Source organism: Stigmatopora argus, chromosome 1 (assembly GCF_051989625.1).
Source record: "Stigmatopora argus isolate UIUO_Sarg chromosome 1, RoL_Sarg_1.0, whole genome shotgun sequence".
NCBI lineage: Eukaryota > Metazoa > Chordata > Actinopteri > Syngnathiformes > Syngnathidae > Stigmatopora > Stigmatopora argus.
In genome coordinates, this window is record NC_135387.1 from 29,354,794 (window position 1) to 29,376,217 (window position 21,424).

The 21,424-nt window shown below is 37.3% G+C and overlaps 1 protein-coding gene across 1 annotated transcript in view; it reads right to left on the reverse strand.

The window, feature by feature from the left end:
• Positions 1-13,943, reverse strand: part of plekhn1 (pleckstrin homology domain containing, family N member 1) — a 33,731-nt gene extending 19,788 nt beyond the window's left edge. Inside the window, exons 1-5 of the mRNA XM_077610975.1 lie at positions 13,781-13,943; positions 8,458-8,548; positions 8,226-8,387; positions 4,107-4,187; positions 1,627-1,717 (exon numbers count right to left, since the gene is read on the reverse strand). Coding sequence (XP_077467101.1) covers positions 1,627-1,717; positions 4,107-4,187; positions 8,226-8,387; positions 8,458-8,548; positions 13,781-13,854 — 499 coding nt within the window. The 5' untranslated portion in view covers positions 13,855-13,943. The remainder of the gene's footprint in view (positions 1-1,626; positions 1,718-4,106; positions 4,188-8,225; positions 8,388-8,457; positions 8,549-13,780) is intronic.
• Between the last annotated feature and the right edge of the window lie 7,481 nt (positions 13,944-21,424).

Here is a 21,424-nt window from a genome sequence, read left to right on the forward strand (position 1 = left end):
CCCCGGACTTGCGTGGGTTTTCTCCAGGTACTACGTTTTCCTCTCACATCCCAAAAACATGCAAGCTAAGCTAATGGATCACTCCTGTGTGGAGTTTGTATGTTGCATGGTTTTTTCCCGGGTACTATGGTTCCCTCCGACATCCCAAAAACATGCATGCTAGGCTAATTATACGCTAAATTGTGCTTAGATATGAGTGTGATTGGTTATTTATCTCTTCATGCCCCGGGATTGGCCGGCAACCGATTCAAAGTGCCTGTAGTTATCTGGGATAGGCTCCAGCACCCCCCGGTTCGGAAAAATGAATGAATGTTTGTGTATTGCTATCAAGCCACAGCAATCAAGCTCAACGGAAGCCAAGCAAATCAAAAATTATGCCGGCAAGAAAGTTCCAAAGTGAAACGGCATGGGCTCGCAGAATGCGGATACGTAGGTTTGAGACCCAGAATTGTTTCCTGGGCTTTCCCTCGCGACAGCTGGCCTTTGTGAACCAAAGGCACCTGTTGTCTGACAAGTGAGGCCTCTCAGGCAACTTTGACCCCCCAACAAGGTTAAAGGCTGGCTGCCCAACTCTCGTTAGTTTGGGGGTTGAAGGAAGTGATGGGGTCACGGCACCCTTGAATCACTGGAATGTGACAACATTGCCGTTGAAGGGCTCCCTCTTGAAAATAATGCATTGTGAGTGGTTTTTTTGGAGGTCACGCTGTTCTGATCACTCAAAGAAGGACTTTCAGAATAAAAGCAACCTCAATGGCATGCTTGACTTTAGATTTTTCTTGGGTTTATCTTGTTTTATATTTAGATTAGATTAGGTTAGATAGATTTATTCATGATCAATGTCGTTTTAGCAACATGAGTTAGTTGGCGGAAAAGTGGTTAGCACACCAGCCACACAGTTCTGAGGCCAAGGGTTCGATCCCAGGTCGGTCCTCACTGTGCGGAGCTCTAACTGGGCTTGTGTGGGTTTTTTATGGGTGGTCCGGTTTCCTCCCACATTCCAAAAAACATGCAAGCTAAGCTAATCGATCACTCTTATGTGGAGTTTGCTTACGTGGTTTTTTTTCTGGGTGCTAAGCTAAGCTAATCGAACACTAGTGTGGAGTTTGAATGTTCTCTCCGGGCTTGCATGGGTTTGCTCCGGGTACTCCGGTTTCCTCCCACATTCCAACAAACATGCAAGCTAAGCTAATCGATCACTCTTGTGTGGAGTTTGCATTTGCATGTTCTCCCCGGGCTTGCGTGGGTTTTCTCTGGGTACTCCGGTTTCCTCCCACATTCCAATAAACATGCAAGCTAAGCTAATCGATCACTCTTGTGTGGGGTTTGCATTTGCATGTTCTCCCGGGCTTGCGTGGGTTTTCTCCAGGTACTCCGGTTTCCTCCCACATTCCAAAAAACATGCAAGCTAAGCTCATCGATCACTCTTGTGTGGAGTTTGTATGTTCTCCCTGGGCTTGCGTAGGTTTTCTCTGAGTTATCCGGTTTCCTCCCACATCCCAAAAACATGCATGCTAGGCTAACTGTATGCTAATTTGTTCCTAGCACACCCTTGTGAGAATGTGCGGTTCAGAAAACGAATGAATTAATAATAATAAAAACACCATATAAACAATATAAAATGCTCACCATTTATCTGAAAGGCGAATTCGATTGGTTGGCTGTGGTTACAGTTCTGTTGTAGATTGCAGATCGTGATATCTTTCAGTGGAAGAGTTCCCTGCACAAAAATCATTAAAAAATGTTCATCCATTCATTTTGCAAAGTTAACCAATACATACCGTATTTTCTCTCATATTAGCCACCTCTGCGTATAAGCCGCACCCTTAAAATTGCCTTAGAATCGTCAAATTTTGCAATTTCTCTCGTATAAGACGCCCCCTAATTCACAATTTTCACCTCCATATTCGTGGTTTTAATAGGGAGTACAAATGTATTACTTTGAAGGGAAAATCTTAAGAAAAATCATCGCACGTGTTATTCCCGAGATATTATATGAATCAAAAATTCCGAAAGGATGTTGCCTCCACATAGACAAATTCAAAAAGGAAGTCATGTGACCAGTACAACCAGGAAGTTTGTCTGTAGCGGTCTAGTTTGTCATCCCTCAGTAAGATGGCGGCGCCCTGAGCGAGCAATAGCAGGCACAAGTGGGGACGTTTTTTTACGTTTTATGCAAAATTCAGTTTATTTTTTTCTTGAATTTCATTCAGAAACATAATGAAAAAATAATTTAAAAAATATTTTCTCTTTTGAAATAAATAACCGTATCGGCTGCATTGTCTTGCGTTATGGCGTCATGGCGTAACGGCGCCATGGCGTTAGGGGTGTCATAGTATTTCGTCTTTGTCTCCTTGCAGTTTCGTGCATGTCAAGTCTAATTTATGCGCATATAAGCCGTACCCTGGATTCAGTCAACATTTTTTGAGCAACAAATATGGCGTATCTGCGACAATATCCGATAATTTTCTGCTTATATTGTAATCTTTCGGGAACATCTTACATCGAAAAAATGTTTTGTTTTTGAAACCCAAGCAGATTTCCTGCCAAGCGCGCCTTGTAAATGCCGTGCCACCACATGTACGTTGGCCCAACAGCTGGCTGATGATTAATGACAGCTCACGCTTTGGTAGACAGGTGAAGAAACATAAGCACCCCCTCTGTGTACCAACACGCTGCCGGTTTTGACAGGATACGTATGTCGAAAGTTATGATAGTGCAAAACCAACCTCTGATCCTAGCGAACTTGAAACCTTGTTAAAAAAAAATGCTGACGTATCGCTTTAAGGATGAATTCGAGGGAGGGAACAAAAGTACTTCAGTTTAAAAAGGGCAGGCAACATAGGATTTATTATTTCGGAATGGCAGCCATTTTGTTTGTGTTTGGACTGTTTTAGCCAATCGAATGCAAGCATTCCGGATGACACGCCCTTCCTTGTTGCGTCGTTATTTCGCGTTACCACGGGTACTTAAGCTTATGCTAACTAGGAATGTGGCTAATATGAAATCGGATCGGAATTTGTCGGAAATCGGACTGGAATTTATCGGAAATCAGGCCCAATAGCGTCTCAGAATCGGGTAAAAAAGCGTGTTTTTTTTCAAATGTTTTTCTACGGAAGTTAATGAATTAAGATAACACTGATCCATAAGTATAAGGCAAAAAAATTCTAGATATACAGCAGATGTGTCAAAGTGGCGGCCCGGGGGCCAAATCTGGCCCGCCGCATCATTTTGTGTGGCCCGGGAAAGTAAATGACGAGTGCCGACTTTCTGTTTTAGGATCAAATTACAATGAAGTGTATAGATGTATATTAAATTTCCTGATTTTTCCCCTTTTAAATCAATAATTGTAATTTTTAATCCATTTTTTTCTGTGTTTTTAGTTCAAAATTCATTCTGTAAAATCTAAAAATATATTTTAAAAAGTTAAAATAAACATTGTTTTAGATCTATAAAAAACGGAATATTCAGGGATTTTAATCCAGTTATTTCATTTATAAAAAAAATCTAAATATTATATCTAAAATGGTCCGGCCCACGTGAAATCAAGTTGACGTTAAGGTAAATATTGTTATCGGTATATTTTCCAAATTAGGCTATTCGACTCTCGTGCAAAAATATTTCATCGGGACATCCCTATCATTTATATAATAAATGTTGCGTATCGCCTTAAGGCAAGGGTGTCAGACTCGGGTTGGTTCGCGGGCCGCTTTAACGTCAACTTGATTTCACGTGAAACGGACCATTTAGATTTTTTTTTATAAATGGATTAAAAGAACTGGATTAAAAGCCCTGAATATTCAGTATTTTATAGATCTAAAACAATGTTTATAATAGCTTTTTTATATATATTTTTAGGTTTTACAAAATGATTTTTGAACTAAAAACACAGAAAAAATGGATTAAAAAAATGACAATTATTGATTTAAAAGGGGGAAAATCAGGAAATGTAATATACATCTATACTCTTCATTTTAATTTGATCCTAAAACAGAAAGTCGGCACTAATTTACTTTCCCGGGCCACACAAAATGATGCGGCGGGCCAGATTTGGCCCCCGGGCCGCCACTTTGACACATGTGCCTTAAGGGAAAAAAACAACAACTCACCTGGTATGTCAGTCCAGGCGTGTTGTTTGACACAAAATGGAGGTGTGTCTGAAAAAGATCCAGGTAACAATCGTGTACATCCTGCAGAGAAGTCAAAAAATCAAGTTAGACTCGTTGCGCTAATTGGTCTTTCGTTATTTAATTAGACATGGTAATCTAAAAACACCATAATTAAATCTTACTTTCCATTCAGGACGTAACAATTACATAGATAAATTATTCAATTCCAGTTTCAGGGCTTCTTGTGTAGAGTTTGCATGTTCTCCCACATCACCGAAAAATGCATGCTAAGCTAATTGTACGCTAAATTGTCCTTAGGTATAAGTGTAGGAGTGAATGGTTGTTTGTGTCCTTGTGCTCTGCGATTGGCTGGCAACCCATTCAGGGTGTCTGTAGTTGGATGAGAGGTTCCGGCACCCTCCGCGAGCCTTGTGAGGATAAGTGGTATGAAAAATGAATGATAAATATCAATATTTACCGTATTTTCTCGCATATTAGCCGCCTCCGCGGATGAGCCGTACCCTTAAAATCGCCTTAAAATCGTTGAATTTGACAATTTCCCTCGTATAAGTCGCGTCTTCATTCACAATTTTCACCTCCATATTCATGGTTTTAATAGGGGTACAAATGTGTTACTTTGAAGGGAAAATCTTGAGAAAAATCATCCCAGTGGTATTTCTGAGATACTGTATGAACCGAAAGGATTGTCTGTTGGATTGCACACTCAAAAAAGTTGTTGCCTGCACGTAGACAAATTCAAAAAGGAAGTCATGTGAGCAGTACAACCAGGAAGTGTGTCCGTAGTGGTCTAGTTTGTCATCCTTAGGTAAGATGGCGGCGCCCTGAGCGAGCAATGGCAGGAACAAGTCGTGACCGGACGTTTGGTCGACCGGACGTTTGGTCGACCGGACGTTTGGTCGACCGGACGTTTGGTCGACCGGACGTTTGGTCGACCGGACGTTTGGTCGACCGGACGTTTGGTCGACCGGACGTTTGGTCGACCGGACGTTTGGTCGACCGGACGTTTGGTCGACCGGACGTTTGGTCGACCGGACGTTTGGTCGACCGGACGTTTGGTCGACCGGACGTTTGGTCGACCGGACGTTTGTCCGCCGGACGTTTGGTCGACCGGACGTTTGTCCGCCGGACGTTTGGTCGCCCGGGTGAATATAATTTTGAGAGCTGGTTTCAACAGTAGATAGTTAGATATTAAACTCTCTCTCTCATGAATATAATTTTGAGAGCTGGTTTCAACAGTAGATAGTTAGATATTAAACTCTCTCTCTCATGAATATAATTTTGAGAGCTGGTTTCAACAGTAAACTCTCTGTCATGTTGTCAAACGTCCGGCGACCAATCGTCCGGGCGACCAAACGTCCGGGCGACCAAACGTCCGGGCGACCAAACGTCCGGGCGACCAAACGTCCGGGCGACCAAACGTCCGGGCGACCAAACGTCCGGGCGACCAAACGTCCCGGTGACCAAACATCCGAGTACCGGAACAAGTTAGCGAGTTTTTCTTGTTTTATGCATTATATGTTTTTTTTTCTTGAATTTCTTTCATAGATGTCAAAATAAATTTAGTTTACCGTTTTATCTGTTTATCTTTTCTCTATTTTAAAATAAATGACCATATCGGCCGCATTGTTACGACGTTTGGACTTTGTCACCTTGCAGTTTCGTGCATGTCAAGTCTAATTTATGCGCATATAAGCCGTACCCACATTTCAGTCATCATTTTTTTAGGTACAAATACGGCTTATATGCGAGAAAATACGGTATACCATTATGATTCATTTTATTTTATATATGGGGATATTTATTTTTATTTTATTGCAGCGTCACGCACTAAACTAAGATAAAAAAACATTTTTTAAATGTTGCGTCAGATGCTAATTCATCAAAATGCCTTGAGAGAAATCTTTGCGTGGTTTATCTTTGGATGAAATCATTTGATTCCCACAACATTCTTGGATGTTTTCCTCGCACTCCTTTGAATTCTTCATCGATTACTCAATAGTTCCAAAGAAAGCTTCTGTACTTTTTAGACAATTCCTTCTTTCCATTCTGGAACTCTTGTGTCAGCGCTGGCAAATTTAGCTTCCGTACGTGGGATCACAAAACCCGCTTTTTCCTTTAAGGTTTTTCCAAAAGAGGCGTTTCACAATTGCCACTCGGCCAACATGTCCAAACAGACCGAAAAACCCATTGGTTCATTCCCAGGTAAAAACCACGTTGGTTTCGTCACCGCGTTTCTGTATGGTGTTATCGCAAGGCAAGGCTTGACATTACCGACTATATAAGTATAGTGGTACCTCGAGATATGAGCTTAATTCGTTCCGGGACTGAGCTTGTATGTTAAATTCATCGTAAATCAAATGAATGTTTCCCATAGAAGTGAACTATAAAACAAATTAATTAGTTCCAAACCTGAAAAAACACCAAAAACAGGATATTGGATTGGAAAAACATTTTGATTTGTTCTAATTCGCCATCTATTAACAAAGTAACAAATAACTAGTGGGTTAATAGTACTAAAATGTGTTTAATAGTACTAAAATTAGACTTTTTGCATGGCAACGCGCTCGTAACATAAACAAATTGAAATGAACTTGGATGACGATGCAGACACACTCAAAAATGAGTTTAATCTAACCTTACACTAAACTTAATTGTAATTTTGTTTGACATTTTGATACCTTTCTTCTCCCGGGTTGCCTCTTTTTGGTACACGGTCGATTGGTCCCCGATCTTTTGGTCGCCAAATAAAAATGTTTTTCCAATCCAATATCCTGTTTTAGATGTTTTTTCAGAGGGTTGGAACCAATTAATTTGTTTTTAGTTCATTTCTATGGGAAACTTTCATTTGAGTCACGAATAAATCGACATAAGAGCTCGGTACCGGAACGAATTCAGCTCGTATCTCGAGGTACCACTGTAGTAGGCACTCGGACGATTCGCCGAAAGACGTTTGGTCGACGGACATTTGGCCGACGGACAGTTCGCCGAACGGACGTTTCGCCGACGGACGTTTGGCCGACGGACGTTTGGCCGACGGACAGTTCGCCAAACGGACGTTTCGCCGACAGACGTTTGGCCGACTGACAGTTCGCCGAACGGACGTTTCGCCGAAACGGGATTCGCGTGCTCGCCCCGCCCCCGGATGGTGTGTACATGTTTTTCAACCTCAGCCCGCGGGCCATATACGGCCCGTTACAGATAACATTCATTTAGGAATAACAAGGGCATGTACTGCCCCCCGCTGGACATATTTTTAAATACAAGTACGTACTACACTACAATGTGCTGCCAATTTTTTTATTTTTTTTTATTTTATCCTTGCGTTTAAAGTAGTAGCCATTTGGAGATAATGCAGAACAGTACGTAACAGAAGAAATAGAGAAAATAAAGTAGTAGTAACAGTAAGTACTACTGTAATGAAATTGTAAATCCAGAAATCCTACTCCAGAAAACTTACACCATCATAGAAAACGTTGAGATTAATCTTTGAATTAAGGTTCTCAGCAAATCATTTGGAATATATATTTCCTAAAATAATGGGAAATTATTTAAAATTAAACTAGAAGTAAGTATGTTCCGATGGCATTTTCAGGTATTGTTCTCTAGAATTTCACATAAGTCTTCTAGTGTTGTTGTTTTTCTCAGTGTCAGACATCAATCCCCAGCTTTGATAAATTGTGTGTCCAAATGGCTACTACTTTAAACGCAAGGATAAAATTAAAAAAAATAGTACATACTTGTATTTAGAAATATGTCCAGCGGGGGGCAGTACATGCCCTTGTTATTCCTAAATGAATGTTATCTGTAACGGGCCGTATATGGCCCGCGGGCCGAGGTTGAAAAACATGTACACACACACACGATCCGGGGGCGGAGCGAGCGCGCGAATCCCGTTTCGGCGAAACGTCCGTTCGGCGAACTGTCCGTCGGCGAATCGTCCGGGGTCACGCTGTAGTCGGGTCGTACGTAACAAGAGGGGTGATGCTACTTTGCGGTTTTTCGATGATCTACAATATCCGCGATATTCGAGGGGTTACTGTAGATGGGTTAAAAAGTTCAGGTCGAACCCTGGAAGGATAACAAGATGGCGGCGCTCACCTGGCAGTGCGGGAAGCGGAAACGAACTTTGGAGGTGTGAATCAAGCGGCCGTAATTCTTGACGTTGATGCTGCTCTTCTTCCAACCGCTGGCCGGGTCGTACGGGAACGGGGGGTCCCATTTGATGTTCTCGATGGTCTGCAAGTCTTTCGGGGACATTTCCTGCAACGGGATTCCCGGTTTAATGCCGAAGTCGCGCCGACGTGGCTGGCGGGTCCCACGAAGGCCTTACCTTTCTGGGGGTGACGGTGCAGAGGATGTTGATGATGCTGTTGGACTTTTCCTGGCCCTCTTGCGGGTTCTTCTTGCGAAAGAGCCGACTGCTGCTCAAGGGAGGGAAAGGCTTTAGTTTTTTGTTTTTTGTTTATCGGCCGCTTCCCCGTCGCAGTTTGACGGGACATTTCCTGTTTATAGAGGCGTTCCCTAAGATCTTAGCAGTATGGCTTGTGTTCTATATTTTCAATTCCATGACATATTGCAGACCAGAAAAGGTCAGCAGTAAAATAAAATTAGATTAGATGAGATAACTTGATTCATCCTGTATTCGGGAATTTTCATTGTCACAGTAGCAAGAGGGTGAGAATACAGACACAGCAAAAGACATTTTAGACATAGATAAGTCATATATAAGTTAATAAATAAAAATATAAATAAAAAATATACAAATAAATATATAAATAAAAAATATGAATAAATATATAAATAAATAATACATAAATATATAAATAAAAAAATATAAATATATAAATAAAAAATATATAAATATATAAATAAATGTAAAAATACATACAATAAATACAATAAATAAAATAAATGAATTAAACAAATTAAAGGAATTAAATGAATTAAATGAATTAAATGAATTGAAATAGGTGAAATAGGTAAAATATGTGAAATAGATGAAATAGGTGAAATAGGTGAAATAAGTGAAATAAGTAAAAGAAAAATATGAAAAATATGTAAAATAAGTAAAATAAATAAGTTAAATAAGTAAAATTAGTAAAATTGCATGCATGTGCATCTATGTGCATGTGTGTATATATGTGCTTATATGTGTGTATGTATGTATATACGTGTATGTATGTATGTATATATGTGTATGTACACGTATGAATATATGTGTATGTACACGTATATGTATACATATATATATATTTCAGCAACACGCTTATTTATTTATGTATTTATTAACTTATTGATTACCTATTTATTTATGTCTAAAATGTCTTTTGCTATGTCTGTATTCTCACCCTCTTGCTACTGTGACAACTAAATTTCCTGAATACGGGATGAATAAAGTCATCCAATCCAATCCAATCCAAAATAAGTAAAATACATAAGTAAAATAAGTAAAATAAATAAGTAAAATAATTAAAATACATAAGTAAAATAATAAAGTAAAATAGTAAAGTAAAATAGTAAAGTAAAATAGTAAAGTAAAATAGTAAAGTAAAATAAGTAAAATAAGTAAAATAAGTAAAATAAGTAAAATAAGTAAAATAAGTAAAATAAGCAAAATAAGCAAAATAAGCAAAATAAGCAAAATAAGCAAAATAAGCAAAATGAGTAAAATGAGTAAAATGAGTAAAATGAGTAAAATGAGTAAAATGAGTAAAATAAGTAAAATGAGTAAAAAAAATAAAAAATGCAAAGTATTTTTATTCAAAAGAAAGGATTTTAAGTTGGCCCTTGCCTCATTTGAGTTTTCTAAAAGTGGGCCTCGGGGTCAAAAGTTTGGACACCCTCGCCTTTGAGAATTCACCGACACAATTCCCGCGTTTAAACCGTTAAGATTTCCTCAGCACTTTTTAGACCAAGCTCTTCATTTTGTCTTCATTTTATCTGCGCCTGACATTCAACTAATTATAAGAATCGACTCCCAGTGTGTGTGTGTGTGTTGACTATTCAACGATGGCCTTTGTTTGGCATGCCCCCCCCCCCTCGTCCGTTACAATTAGCGTCACATGCCGGCGTGGAAGCACCCTCGCCGAACTGATAAAGCGCTCCGGCGTCTCACTTTGGAGTTCATCTGCTTATCTGTCCACACGTGTTTACGTCCCAGACAAAGCGGGCCTTTGTCGGCGCGCTGGGAATCGAATCCCGTCTCATCGGGAAGTCATTGGCCGCCGTCAATCATTTAAAGGCAACCTACGTTTTCCCACTAAATCGCCGCTTATTTTTAACCACGAGAAGTGTGATCCCGATCCCCCCCCCCCCCCGGATGCAATTTGGAGGCGGAGCCTATTCAAAACAATGCTTGGCTAACATCCGGGAATCTTTGCTGTGGTATTTGACGGATCATGTGACTCTTTAGCTGTCAGTTTAAATTTGTTTGTTGACCATCTGAAAATCTTTTCATTTTAAACTATGTCCACTTTATTAATAATAGTCATTCTCATCAAAGTTTTATTGGCAGGAATCACATAAACCTCCAAAATGATTCAAAATTCTAATTTTTTGCACCGACCTAATGTCACCAAAAGTTAATATCTGCGAACCCTAAACAACTTCATGCCATGTCATGTTTTTAATTGCATAAATCTATGAGTTTTCTCCAAATATGACTTAAATTTCCTAATATGACGCCCCCCAAAAATGTTGTAATCACATAGACTTTATGTACGTTCATGTTAAAGAAAAATAAGCAACAAATTGACTGTTTCACAATTTGAATCTGGAATTTAACGTTCATCATATTTTCATTTTAACCTTGTAATAGTTCAATTTTAATCTTGTTATATTCATATTCATTTTTCTCTCTGAATATTACATTGTATGGCAATTTTGTGGCAAAGCGCTTGGAAAACAAATGGATTAAAAAAATGACAATTATTGATTTAAAAGGGGGAAAATCAAGAAATGTAATATACATCGGACCATTTTAGATATAATATTTAGATTTTTTTATAAATTGATTAAGAGAACTGGATTAAAAGCCCTGAATATTCAGTTTTTTATAGATCTAAAACAATGTTTATTTTAGCTTAAAAAAAATATTTTGGGTTTTACAAAATGATTTTTGAACTAAAAACACAGAAAAAATGATTAAAAAATGACAATTATTGATTTAAAAGGGGGAAAATCAGGAAATTTGATATACATCGGACCATTTTAGATATAATATTTAGATTTTTTTAATAAATGGATTAAAAGAACTGGATCAAAATCCCTGAATATTCCATTTTTAATAGATCTAAAAAAGTGATTATTTAAGATTTATTTCTTAGTAAGGGAAATATCTTTTAATCATTATGTTCCATATTAAAGTGGAAAATAGAAAATATTTTTATATTTTTACAAAATGATTTTTGAACTAAAAACACAGAAAAAATGGATAAAACATTACAATTATTGATTTAAAAGGGGGAAAATCAGGAAATGTAAAATACATCTATACTCTTCATTTGAATTTGATCCTAAAACAGAAAGTCGGCACTCATCATTTACTTTCCCGGGCCACACAAAATGATGCGGCGGGCCAGATTTAGCCCCCGGGCCGCCACTTTGACACCATTTGAAATGTTCAAAAACGTATCAAAGACGAGAAAAACGTATAAGTTGACAGGTATGATAGTAAGGCCGTTTATCCAACGTGGAAAGTGTGTGTAACCGCTTAGTGTGTGTGTGTGTGGTGTGTGTGTGCTTGTTTATAAATCGAAACCACATTGAATGCTTCCGGGTATTTTTTTGTCTAAACCAGAACCTGAATCATCACAAAGTACCGACTAAAAGAATGGCTGGTAATTAGAGTCAGATGTTCCCGATCCAACGCGAGCATGTCCAGACAAAAAAAGCAAGGGTGTCCAAACTTTATTTTTCCTCCAAATAGCACGTTCAAAAAAATTAAAGTATGCCATAGGCAATTTGAAATCCTTTTTTTTAAAGAGTGGACTGGGAATTGGGTTAAAAAAATGAATGAAAAAGGAGGTTTTTATTTTTTTTCAAAGTGATTCACCCTATTCATTCAAGTATGAACTCATCAAGAGCAAAGGACGCCCAATTGTATTTGACTAGGAGGGCTGGGACCGCTGCCAGGCCTCCAGTCAAATTGGATTGGACGCCTACCGACGTCGTTAAACAGGAAACAGTCATTCAATATGAGCTTTAAATGTCATTATACTTGCATTCAAGCATTCAATTCAATAATGATTAATAGGAAGTTCACTGGAAATTGATGTGATTCATCGGAATTAAAAATTGTATTCATGCCTGACAAAGGTATTATATAAATGTATTTAAACTATTTAAACAAACTTTGCAGAACAGAGAGAAAATGGGAAAAAAAAACTATCACCACCAAAAAATTTTGAAGACCGTATTTTCCGGACTATAAATCACACCTTTTTTCATAGTTTGGCTGGGTACAAAAAAATAAAATAAAAAAATAAATTTAAAAAAATATATTTATATATATGTATATATTATAAATAAATACATAAATATTTTTTTGAAAATTATATATATATATATGTATATTATAAATAAATACAAAAATAAATTAATATATATGTATATTATAGATAAATAAATAAATATTTTTTAACAAATTATATATATGTATATTATCAATAAATACAAAAATAAATTAATATATATATATATAAGTATATTATAAATAAATACAAAAATAAATTAATATATATATATAAGTATATTATAAATAAATACATAAATATTTTTTAACAAATTATATATATATATTATAAATAAATACAAAAATAAATTAAAAAATATATATATATAGATTTTATATAGAAAGAAAATATATGTATATAAATACATTTATTTTTTTATTTATTATTTGCAAAAATATGGGCTAAAATGTGGAAACCGCTGGTGAGAGAGCCGACTCCTGAACGCACCAATAGTAGCGTCACGTGGACATTTTAATCATATTTTTTTTCATTAGTCTTCTTTACAGTTTAAGAGGATCTAGGCAAGGACGATGATCTTTAAAACCTCCAGACTACTGACGGTAGTCTCAGTCTCAGTCTGCAGAAGGTCCCCACCTTGTGGATTTCCTATGTGTGGCTCCAGTTTTTTTAAACTAGGTCTACAATGTCTTCTGTGTCTGTTTTGCTACTGCAACCAAGGAAATTCCCCTAATACAGGATGAAATAAAGTTCTAATCTAATCTAATATAATCTAATTTACGCATACTGCCATTGAAACTCATTGATTAGCAATAGCGTAACAATGTTGTCATAATAATCCAGACTTATTTTTACTTTAAAAGTGATGAAATGACCAAAAAAAAAAGACTAACTTGACTTTTAAACTTTGGCTCACAAGGAATAACATTAAAAAATATGAATTGTTGACGGCTAAATTCGCAAATGGTTCAAATCCCGGTCCTTGCTGTCGGGTCACCCCAATTTTTGACAGCTGGCAAATCATCTTAACAGAGGAAGCGAACTGTAACCGGATCGTCAACACACACACACACACACACACAAATCCGGCTCAGGTCTCGAACCCAAATCTGTCAGAAGGCGACCAACTATGCAAATATAAAAGTTTACACCCTCAGTTTAGAAAAAATGGCGTTCAACTACCTGTTCCTGCGGATAAAACTCTTGCTGGAAAAGGTCAAGTTGTGCTGGGGCACGCAGGAAATGCCGCTTCCCATGATGCCGTTCTGCTGGCGTCCTCGGGAGTTTAAAAAAAAAGTGAATCGCGCTGAAGTATAGTCCGCCGGGTTCCTGTCGGTCGGCCGCGTGCTCTTCTCAGAATGAGGGAGCGGCTAGCCGGCTCGGGTCTTTTGAAAAGGGGTGGGCCCACATTTCAGCCTGTGTCATGGCGTGTGCGTGGGTGGGGAAATCAGCTGGGCTAGGCCACGCCCACAGCTCCCGCGAGTTGCCTCTGTCTGCTAAATCAATCTTGGCGGGACCAAAGACGAGTCTGGGGGGGACACGTGTGGCGTTTCGCACCTTTCTGGGGCCAAATGGGGATCCTTGGGGGACGCCGATGAAAGAAAACAAAAGGGCAATCCAGTAAAAAAAAAAAAAAAAATGGATTGGGGGAGATAAGTGGGTGTTGGCCTTGATAGGCATGTCCGGGCATGATTTGATCAAACTGGAAAGAAAACTTTTTTTTTATTTGGCCTTTATTGGATGAAGACAATTTTTATTGGCATTTTTTTTAGAATTGTGTTAACGGGAATTCCCGGGGAGATCAAATTTCTGGTGAATTTGAGTTTGATTTATTTAATAAGGGACAGAAAGACATTAATGAATATATTTATATTTATGTTAATGTTAATGTTTACCGTATTGATGGCAGGAATTATTTTCAGAAACAAAAAGTTTAATGCGAAATATTTTGGGTAATGTGTACATTAATGGGGTGTCCATATTTATTAAATCTACCAGTAATATTTTAATGACAAATAATATTTATTCATTTTCTGAACCGCTTATGTTAAGGTTGGAAAGATGTAAGACATTCCGTCCATTTAATTTGAATTGAATTGAATGCTTTTATTGACATTATACAAGTAAAATGAGATTTAAAAATGAGATTTAAAGCTTTAACACCAAGTGCACAAATAAACAGACAAATAAATAATCCATCAATAACAAGGAATAATACATAAATCATCAATAAATTAGTGACATAAGTCATCAAAAAAACATAAGTAGGGAAGTCCGCATTAACAACAACAAACAAATAAATAATCAATAAATAACACTGAATAATTCATAAATAATCAATAAATAACACTGAATAATTCATAAATAATCAATAAATAACACTGAATAATTCATAAATAATCAATAAATAACACTGAATTATTCATAAATAATCAATAAATAACACTGAACAATTCATAAATAATCAATAGATAAGTAGTGACGTAATAAGTAGTCAACAACATAAATAGGTAGTGAAGTGAACAAATAACAATAAATAAATAATCAATAAATAACACTGAATAATTCATAAATAATCAATTAATAAGTAGTCAACAACATAAATAAGTAGGCAAGTGCACAAATAACAACAACAAACAAACAAACAAACTGATAAATAATCAATAATCTATAAATAATCAACAAATAAGTAAGAAATAAATAAGTAGTCAACGTAAATAAGTAGTCAACATAGATAAGTAATCAACATGAAGTAGTCAGATACAAAGTGACTAAAGTGGTTAAGCAGTGAGTGAGTCTTGACTAGGTGCGAAGTGGAAAATAATAATAAATAAATAATCAACAAATAAGTAAGAAATAAATAAGTAGTCAATATAGATAAGTAATCAACATAAAAAGTAGTCAGATAGAAAGTGACTAAAGTGGTTAGTGGTAAGTCTGATTAGGTGCAGAAGTGGAAAATAATAATAAATAATCAACAAATAGGTAAGAAATAAAGTAGTCAACATAGATAAGTAGTCAACATAAATAAGTAGTCAGATGCAAAGTGACTAAAGTGGTTAGCAGTAAGTCTGATTAGGTGCAGAAGTGGAAAATAATCAATAAAAAAATTAAAAAAAATAAGTAGTCAACATAGATAAGTAGTCAACATGAATAAGTGGTCACATAAATAAGTCGTCCGGTACAAAGTGACTAAAGTGGTGAGCAGTAAATCTTGATTAGGTGTAGAAGTGGAAAACAATAATAAATAAATGATCACCAAATAAGTAAGAAATAAATAAGTAGTCACCATAGATAATTAGTTAACATAAATAAGTAGTCTGATGCAAAGTGACTAAAGTGGTTAGCAGTAAGTCTTGATTAGGTGCAGAAGTGGAAAATATTCAATAATAAATAAGTCGTCAACATAGATAAGTAGTCAACATGGAAAAGTGGTCACATAAATAAGTAGTCAGATGTCAAGTGACTAAAGTGGTTAGCAGTAAGTCTTGATTCGGTGCAGAAGTGGAAAATATTCAATAATAAATAAGTTGTCAACATAGATAAGTAGTCAACATGGAAAAGTGGTCACATAAATAAGTAGTCAGATGTCAAGTGACTAAAGTGGTTAGCAGTAGGTGTTGATTAGGTGCTAAGTGGAAAATAATAATAAATAAATAATCAACAAATAAGTAGTCACCATAGATTAGTAGTGAACATGAATAAGTGGTCACATGAATAAGTAACTGAGAAACTGCCCTTGAGTCTGTTTGTCTTGCTTTCCACAACTACCAAATGAAGTTATAAATGACGTCTTTGAGTCCTCTGCTCGTGCCTCCAAAAAGGAAGTTATAGAGTCCAAAAACAAAGTAATAAATGACATCATTTGCTTGTGCTTGTGACTCCTACAAGAAAACATGTTCGCTACCCAGTAAAAGTCCCGAATGAGCCGATGAGATATCCACCTGGTGTGATGAGCCACACAGGTGATCGCTCCTTCTGTTTTGATTTTTGCTCTTTGTCACAGTCTGCGACCTTCTTACTCATCCAATCAAACGCCGGCGGCTCGCTAACCCGTCGGACAGGTTGTAAAACGGATACACCCGAAGCAGCGTCTGTTGACTTTGTAACCGTCCGTTGCGGTTTTGGCAAAGTCGACAATGCTATTGTTTTTACAATCCCACAAAAAAATTGGGATTGGATCAACAAGGCGTCGCTGATTGACAGCATTTTTGACAGTTACACCAGATAAGTTTGGCAGGGACACTTTAATCTTATCATGAGATGATTGGCTTTTGTTATGCGCAGTTTCGGCGAGTGGGGGTGAATGAAACACTGAATTTTATCGGTTGTGAGGCTTTTAAATTTATTCCAGATGAGTAATCCAGGAACAAATATGAATTCAAACAAGAAAAACAGCGAAATAATGGTGCTTTATTTTAATATTTATTCAAGAACTACATTTTTTCGCATATAAACCGTATTTGAACTCTTAATTTTATCGGTCGTGAGGCTTTTAAATTTATTCCAGATGAGTAATTCAGGAACAAATATGAATTCAAACAAGAAAAACAGCGAAATAATGGTGCTTTATTTTAATATTTATTCAAGTACTATATTTTCTCGCATTTTAGCCGTATTTGAACTCTTAATTTTATTGGTAATGAGGCTTTTAAATTTATGCCAGATGAGTAATTCAGGAACAAATATGAATTCAAACAAGAAAAACAGCGAAATAATGGTGCTTTATTTTAATATTTATTCAAGTACTATTTTTTCTCGCATATAAGCCGTATTTGTCGCTAAAAAATGATGACTGAATCGAAGCTATGGCTTATATGCCATAACGCTAGACAATGTGGACAATTCATTTCAAAATAGAAAAAAGATAAACAGATAAAATGCTAAATAGAAATTATTTTTACGTCTATGACTGAAATTCAAAAAATGATGACTGAATCCAGGACACGGCTTATATGCGCACAAATTAGAAACTGCAAGGTGACAAAGACGAAATACTATGACACCCTTAACACCATGGCGCCATTACGCCATAACGCAAGACAATGCGGCCAGTACGTTTATTTATTTCAAAATAGAGAAAAGAGAAATAGATAAGACGCTAAACAACGTTTATTTTGACGTCTATGAATGAAATTCAAGAAAAAAGAAAAAACTCATCTTGCATAAAACAGATAAAATCACTTATGTCTGCCATTGCTCGCTCAGAGCGCTGCCATCTTACCTATGGACGTCAAACGAGACCGCTATGGACACACTTCCTGGTTGTACTGCTCACATGACTTCCTTTTTGAATTTGTCTACATGCAGGCAACAACTTTTTTGAGTGTGCATTCCAGCAGATGATCCATTGGATTCATACAATATCTCAGAAATATGATTTTTCTTCAGATTTTCCTGTCAAAGGAGCACATTTGTACTCCCTTTTTTTAAAAAAAGGTTAAAATTGTGAATCAGGGGGCGTCTTATACTAGAAAAAATGTAATATTCAAACATTTTAAGGCAATTTTAAGGGTACGGCTTATACGCGGAGGCGGCTAATATGCGAGTAAATACGGTATTTCATTTTAGGGCAACGTGGCGGCATGTGTTGTCATATTGGAAGGTCAAAGGTAGTATTTAGATATTGAAAGGAAGTATTGACTATTTCATTTTTTACTTATTTTTCATGTTTTTTTTTCAATTGAGAAAAAAAGTGTGGGTATTGTCAAAGTCCCATTTAATATGAGGCATTGGATTGGAAAACAATCATATAGGGGAAATATATTTTTTGCTCTTTGTTTGCTACCCTTAATCTAACCTTTCAATCCACTTTAAAAAAATATATGGATAATATGTATCTTAATATTATTTGCATGAAACGGATTATCACCATCTTGGAATTTTGAAATGTTTTATTGCAAGTGTTCAATTCAAAATGCGATTTCCGAACACCAAATCTCACGTCTTTGTATTGATTTCAATTGAATAGACTTTGGATTGAAAGGGATTTGCCAACTATTGCATTTTTAAATTTGTCATTTATTCAAACTGGGATTATAGATAGATATAAATCAACACGATACTCATAATAACGTGAGCCATCATGGAAAAAGATTACAGTAAGTTTGATAACACACCCAACCAATAGCATGACTCATCCATCCCACCGTCAGCGGTACTTTTTCTCCTGAAAAAAATTCCACGGTTTCCTTAATGACGCAATTTTTGTTTCCATATCTTTATTTTGCGCGGGATCTTCGGGTGTGTCATGAGAAATGATCCCGTCTTGCTGAATTTTGTATGACAAGTTTATTTAAATTCCAAATGAATAACTTACAATTCGAGGGTTTAAATCCTATTTCCGTATTGGATTTTTCAACCCGAGTCTGACACCCCTGTTTTAGAGTGTCCAACCAGCTAGCCTAGCCTAGCATGCATGTTTTTAGAATGTGGGAGGACACCAGGGTACCTTGTGAAAACCCACGCACTCCCAGGGACAACATCCAAACTCCACACAGTGAGGACCGACCTCGGCTTGGAACCCACGACCTTAGAACTGCGAGCCCGACGCGCTAACCACTCAACCACCGGGCTACCTACGAACATTTCACTTTTTACAAATAAAAATGTCCACTTCAAGCATCTATCAAATCAGTAACCAACCCGAGAATTGTCAAAAACGTAAATAAGAACACGCCCTGAAATGCTAATTGTTCACGTGCTAGCTTCCATTAGCTTTAATACGTGTCCCTCCATTTCTTTTCAAATTTCCTAACAGTGTGTGAGATGCATTGACACGGTGGAATCTCTGTGTGGCGGTTTGAAGCGAGAGGCTCCTCCCCCTTGTTGACCCAGACTCGTCAGGTGAGAACTGGGGTGCTAAAGTCGCACCCTGGCCCCCTAAAACGGAGCCTCTCCCATGAGAAGCCAAACATCAGGCGTCCGCCGGAGGCCCCGACGTGCCGGAGTTCTCACACGGGACCCGCGTAAAGGAATCTTAATTGGACCCCGGCACCCCCTGGCCTGGCCGGCCCCCCTTTGAAGGTAAGATCACTCAATGTCAATCAACTCGCACTTTAAGTCTGTTTTTGCGTCAGAAATTCCACTTGAGCGGCAATCTCAGAGGAAAGATTTTGTTTGCAGAAAAATATGTTGAAATTTTGACATTTTTTAAATTTTGTATAGAACGGGGCCAATAAAATATGGCTGAAAAATATAAAAACAAAACGTTTTTGCCCCATTTTCTACAACTAGCATGTTCATTAGCCTGCTGTATCACGGCTAAAAAATGTAGGTATAAGGTGTAAATTAAAGAAACATTAAAAAAACTTTTTGGTGTTGGTAAAATATAATTGTAACAGTTTATGAAGAGCAATAAAACTATTTTTGCACGGCAACGTGCTTGTAACATAACAAATTTAAATGAACTTGGATTACGATGCACACACACAAAAATAAGTTTAATCTAACCTTACACTAAACTTAATTCTAATTTTGTTTGAAATTTTGATACCTTTCTTGGCTCTATTGGCCCCGCCTCCACCCTGACTTTCAGATGCAACCTAAAAATAAAAAAAATATGGACAATGAAAGAGAAAAAAACATATACAGTCGTACCTCTACTTACGAAATTAATTGGTTCCAAGACTTTTTGCGTAACTTGAAAATTTCGTGAGTAGAGGTGTACTTTATATGTAAATTATCTAATTCATTCCACGGTCCTAACACAACTACCAACTAAACCCTTTAAAATAGGTCCCAATTTTGTATGAAAGATGTGAGGAAGCTCTATTGGCCCCGCCTCCACCGTGACTTTCAGATGCAACCTATCGAGGTTCGTTTGCTTTTGTATTCCCTTCAAAATATTCAGAAAATGATGCACACAAATGTCCTCACAATAGGATAACGCACGACCACTTGCCAACGAGAAGTAGTATATACTCCTCTCGTATTAGCGGACAAGCTCCACCATTCGCACTGACTAACGGGGAAAAAAAATGAAAAAATTCAAGGCTCCGCCCAGTGCTCGTAGAGACATTACATGAGTGAGTTGTGACAGGAAAGACAGTGGCCATGATGTTCTTATGAGCAGCCTCTGTTTGCTCGTATATCAAAATTTGTCTCGTATCTCAAGATAAATATTTGCCCGAAATTTTACTCGTATCTCAAATTGCTCGTATGTACCGAGGTACCACTGTAGTTTGGTAAAGACTGGCGTACTGCTTAGCCAAACAATGTCACGTGATCATCTGTAGCCAGTGATGGCCAAAAAAGGTAGTTATAATAGTTTGCGATTTTTCGAATATCACGGCCATGTCTGGTCTACATTAACCGCGATATTCGAGGGATTACTGCAAATCACCATTTTATTTTATGACCACTTATCTTGTCCCTTGTCACTGACTGCCGGGTACCTTTGCAAAACGTGAGTGTGCCACGTTTTAAGGTACACGGTCGATTAGTCGCCGGTCTTTTGGTCGCCCGGAAGGTAAGTGATAATTACCCTTTAAATCATTGCTCAAATTCCCTAAATACAAACTGCGAATGACTATTTAGTCATTCTTAATGCCCTAGTAATTATTAGGCTAAAGAAAAGTGCCAAATTTCCCGGATTTTTATTGTTTTTGGTTGGAGAACTTGTTAAGACCCTGACTGACGTCGCTTCTTAAAGGGACAACGCATATACATACAAACCAGTGAAACTGCTCATGGCCATTGTTGGCTTTTATTCATGCGTAGACTGTGTTGTTTTACCTTGTTTTGTCGCCAAACTTTTGGTCGCTGGACGTTTGGTCGCCGGTTGTTTGGGTCCGGGCGACCAAACGTTCGCGACCAAACGTCCGG